Below are 7,284 nucleotides of genomic sequence, written 5' to 3' on the forward strand. Positions count from 1 at the left end.
ATGGTCCCCACCTTACCTGCTCGACCACCATATCCCTCCCCCAACTCGCTCTCACAAATTTCTTTCTGAACACTTGAGACTCCCACGAGGGGATTTTGTAGCACGTGTGAAGGATCCAAGCCGTTCATCAGGAAGGCCTGACCAAGTAAGTCCATTATGTAGAAAATTGGGATGGTTTGGTCGACGTCGGATCGTAGGACATTGTATGTTGAACTTGGACTGGTGATTATATCCTTGTACATGTACACTTCTTTTATAAACGCGTTGTCGTTGTTATGATCAGATCATCACATATATTTTTCACATAAGAGAGGCCTATGGGGTGGGACTCACCCAATGCACTGCTTGGATGTTGCACACGTGCGTGTGCCGGAAAAGGTGGAGTGTGTCGAGTGTGGGATTCCTTTACACAATTCCCTAGTAACCATGGCTTGACGATTGAGTCAAAAGTTCATATTAAAAAAATAAAAATAAAAATGGTCAACGGTATGAAATCAAAAGGGGTATGGGAGACTTGGGGTGGGGGACGTCCATCAGAGTAAATTTTGGGCCATGAACATACAAGTGGGGCCCACAATTTTGAATGGTCCAGTTAGGTGCATGTATGCTATTTTTATAGCAAACGGAGCTGCTGAGTGCGGTCCACCATACTCTGCCTGAATCCACAATCTGACTGCGTACATGAATGCCGCTTTTCCAGTGAATAGATGTGCGAGTGCGGTCCACCATACTCTGCAGAATTACTTGATCGTCTGCGCAGACGATAGTGGGCCCTACAATACACAGATTGTAATGTAAAATTCACTTCGGACGGTGATCGTGTATGATAGTGGCTAGAAAATGAATGGTTAGGATGAAAAGTTCAGCGTAAATTGAAAGAGGGAAAAATCGGTGGTCCAATTCCACAAACTAACGCCTACTGCTAAATCTGATTTTGGAATATGGCCCATCAGATGCACCTAAAATCTGGAGAGTTGGGATTGAAATGCAGTATGCGACCGAGCAGGTCAGTGGTGGCAGCAATATGTCGGGCCCACCGTGATGTGTGTGTTTTTGTCCCCTGTGTTTTTAGTCTCATGGCTTAAAATGATATAACAGAATAGAATAGATGAACGGTACGAATGAAACACATACATCACAGTGGCCCGTCCAACCATAATAGAGGTGAGCCACCTGTCCACATCGCATCCAGATTACTAATACGACGAAACACGTATACGAGGGTGGATGCTTCTAAATCCTTTCATTTCATAGGAATGAAAGCTAAAAAAAATCAATTAATAAAACTAGTCATATATTTAGAGGTAAAGAATTAAATAATCAAAGTATTAAAATATTCTAATCAATTTGGTTAAGATGGTGGGCTTCATTATAGATGGGGGCATAACTAATAATGAAACTACATATTGTAATATTTTACCAAGTTGATATTTTTAGCTTTTCCTTTGATCATGGTTGGTCTAATTCCTAACAGCTCTTTTGCTGGCTATCAATTCATGTGAGATGACTCCAAATCCAAGCAATGGATTTAAAAGGCTTGAAATGATCAAATGTTAAAATATTCTTATCTGTAGTTTTATTATTGGGTATGCTGGCGCAGGTGTGCTGTACTGTATCAGCTCAAGCAAGGGCTCGGTGGTTTTATCTATTATCTTCACCTATTTTTTCGGATCATTTTAAGATATGAGTCAAAAAAATTAATGAGACAGATTCAAAGGTCAAGTGAAACATAAAATGGAGATTGAATGCTTACTATTAAAAACTAATTGGGAGACGATAAAAGTTTTGGATCAATATAACATTTGTGTTATCCCTTTGTCCAGGTCAAGCAAATAAAAATCACAGTAGGCTCTAAGATAGTTTTAATGGTGGGCGTGAGTAGAGAGTCATGCTGCTTCCCGTGGGGTCTTATATGTAAAAATTTCGGAACGGCGTGTGGGCCCTACAGAACACTTGGGTGGACCAATTCCGTGTAGGCAGATGCAGGACGCAATCCACTTCCACGCTGTGAACGTTGAGAGGCACGCCACGATAACAGTTTGGATTACCCAGCAAGCAGGACCCAAGTCCAACAGCAACACTATGGTTCAGCCCACCACGTTAACGGTTTGGATCACCTATTCTTTTCTACTTTCTAAGCCACAAATGCATCGAGATACGACCCATGAAAAAGAATAAGAATCTACACAAATCGGACAAACGACAAAGATACTATCCCATGCTACCATCTCCAATATATGTCCTGAGTATTACGCGCGGTGGGCTTGGGTTTTCAGATTGTTCAAGTGGGGGCCATGTCTCAGTGATCAAGACCATTAATCTATAGTGGCCCACCACGAACAGACCATGCACCTAATATCTCTGAGATTTAAAAAAAAATCATAGCCACCAATATTAGGACATTATTGGATTAATCGCTCCACCTAACGGTCTATTTCCAGGACACAACTATGAATGACAGCACTGTCCTGCCAAGCACATTTTCAGGGGAGGGCGCACTATGGTAGGGCCAAAAACCAGAATCGATTTAGACCCCTTAACGGTGGACCCCACCTGAACTATCTATAACCCCAAGTATGTTAATACTGTAGGGGCATTTACGGTTACCTACCTGCAAGATGTTGAAATTAGTCAAAACTCCCTCTCAAAAATAAAATTATTATTTACTCAAAAAAAAAAAAAAAAAAACCCAGACCTTCCTGAGCGAGCTGGTAGTTAAATGGGACTTGATAGGTTAAAAAAGTGGAGTCATTTTAAAAGGTGAATTGTGGGACACTTTAAAAAGTGAGAAATGTGTGAAATGTAGGTCATCTAGAAAGTGGTCCTCAATGCACCACTTGGTAGGGCATTTGATAGATGCCCCGCCTCGGTAAGTTTGTATGAAGAAAATAGATGGTAAGAATACACCACAAAGTAGTCATCTACAAAGTGGTCCTCAATGCAAAAGTGCCATCTCTCAAAAGCCAGATTGGACCTATTCACATATTGAATACTGGCAACTACCGATGTATCTTCCACATGCAGGTACATCCCACCTGATGAAACTGGTTTTTATTATTATTATTATTATTATGAATAACCATTGCCATTGCCATGGGCTCTTCTATTACGCCGGTTACACTTGGATGAAGAAAATATATGGCTTAGAATGAAAATAACCTATGATCTTTATTTAAGTTACAAAAAGGGGCCCACCTTATTATTGCATTGCTCTATGTTTTAAGATAGGGATCAATCACATCAACCCACAACAAACCAAACTTACATTGCATTGGATTAAATTACATATCCCCTTCGACCAATTCAAAGGTGAGAGGAAGTTTTGAATAATTTTCACCTTTAACAAGGAGGTCACTATTAACCAAAAAAAAAAACACCAAAAAATAATAATAATAAAGAGAACTCGAATAAGTAGTGGAAATCTACTATATACATGCATATATATTTAATTTAAATAAAAATGACAAAAAATCCACTAAAATATATAGAATTACACAAAAACTAGCAAAAAATCCCCTCTTATTCATATCATATTCATACGTCTCTCTTTTTCTTTTTTCTTTTTTTCTTTTTTTCCTTAAATCCAATAATCCCATATAACAAAATAAATTAAAGAATTAAAAAAAAAAAGAAAAAAAAACTAATAATTTTCTTCCAATTCTACCCTTACCGTAAACCCCTGCCCTTCCTTTCCTTCACCATCTCTATCCCCTCAGCTGGCTACATTGCGCCGTCGGCCTAGTTTTTTGCTTGCCAGCCCTCAACGGGCAGGGAGTCTGCAAGGGCGGCACCATGCAGTTATACTGCAAGCAAAGCGAGCTGCTCAAAGGAATCTCAGCCGACGGATTGATCTCGATTCCCGTCAGATAATTGTGCTGCAGATACAACACTTGAATCCCTGCAGATAGCAATCTATCCACGAAGCTGCCCGGCACCTGCCCGCTCAACTTATTGTTGTTCAGATACAAGTTCTGGACGGTGGAAAGCAACGGCGAGATCGGCCCTGACAGCCTATTGTAGCTCATGTCGACGGTTTGGATCGTCACCTGGCTCGACGGTTGAATGGGCCCGCTGAACAGATTCCTCTGCAGCTGCAGCGACGACATCCGGAATGCGAATACCCTGCCCGGGATGCTGCCCGTGAACTGATTGATGCTGAGGTCGAGGTAATTGAGGCGGTTGAGCCTGACCAGGAGACGATCGATGGTGCCTGATAGACGGTTGGATGAGAGCGAGAGGAATTGGATTGAAGGTGGCAGTGCGGAGGCACCGATTGGGCCGGAGAGATCGTTGTGCTTGAGATCAACACGTGTCAGCGTAGAAGAAACGAAGGTTGGGATTGATCCGGAGAGCTTGTTGTGGCAGAGGATCATATTTGACAATGCCGGGAGTTCTCCGATCCGTGCCGGGATCGATCCGGTTATCTGATTGTAGCTGAGATCGAGGGTTTGGAGCCGTTTGAGCTCAGCGAAAGAAGGCGGGATCTCGCCGGATATGAAATTCTTGCTGACAGCGAGGAATCGGAGGTTCCTGCATTGGGAGAGGGATTCCGGGAGGGAGCCGAAAATGCGTCCGGGAACGATGGAAAGCTCGGTGAGAGACGAGAGCTTGCCGATGGCCGGGTCGAGCCGGCCGGTCAGACCGGGCGAGCCGGCACGGGGGTCACCGAGGTTGAGGGAGATGACCTTATCGGCGGCGCAGTAGACGCCGGGGAAGTTGCAGGGGTCAGAGGTGAAGTCCCAGGAGGCGAAGAAGGTGGATCCTGGGAGATCGGAGAGGGATTTATGGATGGATTGGAGGGCAAGGAAATCAAGTGGGTCTAGGATCGATGATGAACGATGGAGATTGAAGACGAGAAGTATGAAGATGATTATGAATCTGTTATTCGATTCCATTTCAGGGAAGGAGAAGAAGGGGAAGGTGTTGATAGAGAGTGAGTCGAGAGGGTTTTTAAAGGGTGGGGTTTTAGCTTTTTGGTGAAGGAGGGAGAGAGACTCGTGAGAAATGCGTGATGATTTTAATGGTGGAAACAGTGGTAGATGAGTAGGAGAAGAGGAGTTGAGGAGTCTTGAAGGAGAAGCTTCTTTTCGCTGCTGCTGCGTATGCTTTTCTTGCTATCTCTCTTTTTTTCTTTTCTTTTTTTTCTCTTTTTTTCTTCTTTTTTTCATTATTTCTTTGGCTTGGGAGACAAGTCGAAGAGAGAAGGGAGATTATTTTTGTGATTTTTTTATTTTTGGTTCGGAATTGCAAACGGTTCTCCAAGCCTACGTGGGAGGGGGAGCTTAGGTGGAGGTTCGGAATGAGGTTCGGAGTGACAGATCATCGGTTACGGTGGCGACGAGGACCACGTGACGGGGCGGTGGTGCCGAAACAGGGAGATTGTCAGTGTTTGTGTTAATGGGAGCAGGAGTGGATGTTAGTTTTGCACTATTAATTAAATGGTGGTGACACATCCTCGTTGCATGTGGAAGTTATTTAAAGTCATCCATGCCATAAAAATTTTGGATCCCATCGTAGAAGGAACATATATCTTCAATCAAAATCACAACAAAAAAAAAGGATGGCTTAAAGATGATTGTCACAAGTTAAAAAGCAAATAGTCTAAATTTCGATGGGGAAAAAAAATCGGATGGTTGATATTTTATTTTCGTTCAGTTTTTCGGTTGGGTGTCTATTTTCACGGTCTAGATTGTAGTAAAACTATGTTATATCGTAAGCGTACGATTCCAAGAGTCACAGTCAGTTAGTCATTTTTTGAACGGTGTAAGACTAACCTAACAGTCTGTCCTATTAATGGGACGCGGATTAGCTACTGTAGTCAACACAGTAGATAGTCTCACCATTGAAGTGACGTCACCACATGATGTGAGCCCCACTATTATGTATGTATTGTATCTACACTGTCCAAATGAGATCATTTCCAGGTATGACGCCAAGCATGGGGTTAGATCCAACGCTTAAGTGGAGCCCACCATAGAAACCAGTGAGGATTGAACACCTACCATTAAAACTTCTTTCGGCCACAGAAGTTTCCAATCAAGTTGATATTTGTGTTTTTGCTTATTCCTTATCTATCTTAACTTTTAAATGGGTTGGATCTCAAATAAACATTATGATGAGCCTTAGGAATACTTAAACAGTGGGTATTACTGTCCCCACTGTTTCATGTGGTGGGTCCACTGGAGCTTTGTATTTGTCTCATTATTATTATTATTATTTTGTGTAATAAGTTAAAATGATTTTCTCCAAGTGATGAATTGTGTGGATACAACACATACAATATGGTAGAGCTCAAAGAACGTAGTCACGTTACTTCATACCCGCTACAGTTCAGTAGCTAATCCGCGTACCTATTAATAGGAGGAGGTGATAGGAGACGGGAGGAAGTTTTAGTGGTGGGATGCTAGGTGGATGTTTGTGATAAATCTATACGGTCCATATGTTTTGGGAGATCATTTTAGTTAGTTTAAAGAAACAAGGTGTATCCAAAACTCTCAAGTGCCGGGACGAGAGTAAAAAAGAGGAAAGAGTTTCCGGCTGTGGAAACCTTCACGGGATCTAGCTTGATATTTATATGCCATCCTAGCCGTTTATAAGGTCATTCTCACTTGGACGAAGTGAAAACACAAAAAAGACTTCACCTGATGTGAAACTTTGCTGCCATATGAATGTCTGGAAAGGTAGTCATTGTATCTACATTGTTTCATCTTTTATGGCTTACTTTAGTTTTGGATACACCCCATTTTCGATCACATGTCCTAAAATGACTTCCCAAAATGGATGAATGGTGTAGATTTATCTCAAACATCATGGGGACCCACCTAAGCATCGTAACTTCCTTGAAAGGCTGTGGACGGAAATCCGCGTCCGTGAAAGGGGTAACACATGCGAGTAGCGTTGAAATCTTAGTCTCTTCACACCTGATACATTGTTCAGTTGAAGATATTCAAGTTTTCATGCACTTGGCTGGGCCCCACAGTTGTTTGATCAGCTAATTTTAAGACATGAGGCCAAAAAAAATAAGATATATCCATAACTCAATTTAACCCCAAGTGGATTGCATACCAAGTAAACTCTTGGGTCCCATTATGATATACCTGTCCAATCTATATTGTTTATCTGTTTTACTAGTTTATTTTAAACTATTAATTCAAAATTAAATCATATTCTAATGTTCAAATGACCCACATCTCAAGAAACCATATGCATTGAATGTCTACCATTTGAAAAGTTTTTATTAGGAGATAAAAAGAAGTTTTGTATCATGTTGATATTTGTGCTTTT

At 41.6% G+C, this 7,284-nt stretch overlaps 1 protein-coding gene across 1 annotated transcript; it reads right to left on the bottom strand.

The window, feature by feature from the left end:
* Positions 1-3,504: 3,504 nt before the first annotated feature.
* Positions 3,505-5,142, bottom strand: LOC131225567 (LRR receptor-like serine/threonine-protein kinase ERL2). The gene has a single exon (XM_058221118.1). It carries the CDS (start codon positions 4,893-4,895, stop codon positions 3,705-3,707), a length of 1,191 nt encoding a protein of 396 aa, XP_058077101.1. The 5' UTR covers positions 4,896-5,142; the 3' UTR covers positions 3,505-3,704.
* Positions 5,143-7,284: the final 2,142 nt, after the last annotated feature.

Source organism: Magnolia sinica, chromosome 14 (assembly GCF_029962835.1).
Source record: "Magnolia sinica isolate HGM2019 chromosome 14, MsV1, whole genome shotgun sequence".
Classification (NCBI taxonomy): Eukaryota; Viridiplantae; Streptophyta; class Magnoliopsida; order Magnoliales; family Magnoliaceae; genus Magnolia; species Magnolia sinica.

Excerpts from the sequence above, each read along its gene's own strand:
- LOC131225567 (XM_058221118.1), bottom strand. The coding sequence starts at position 4,895 with ATGGAATCGAATAACAGATTCATAATCATCTTCATACTTCTCGTCTTC.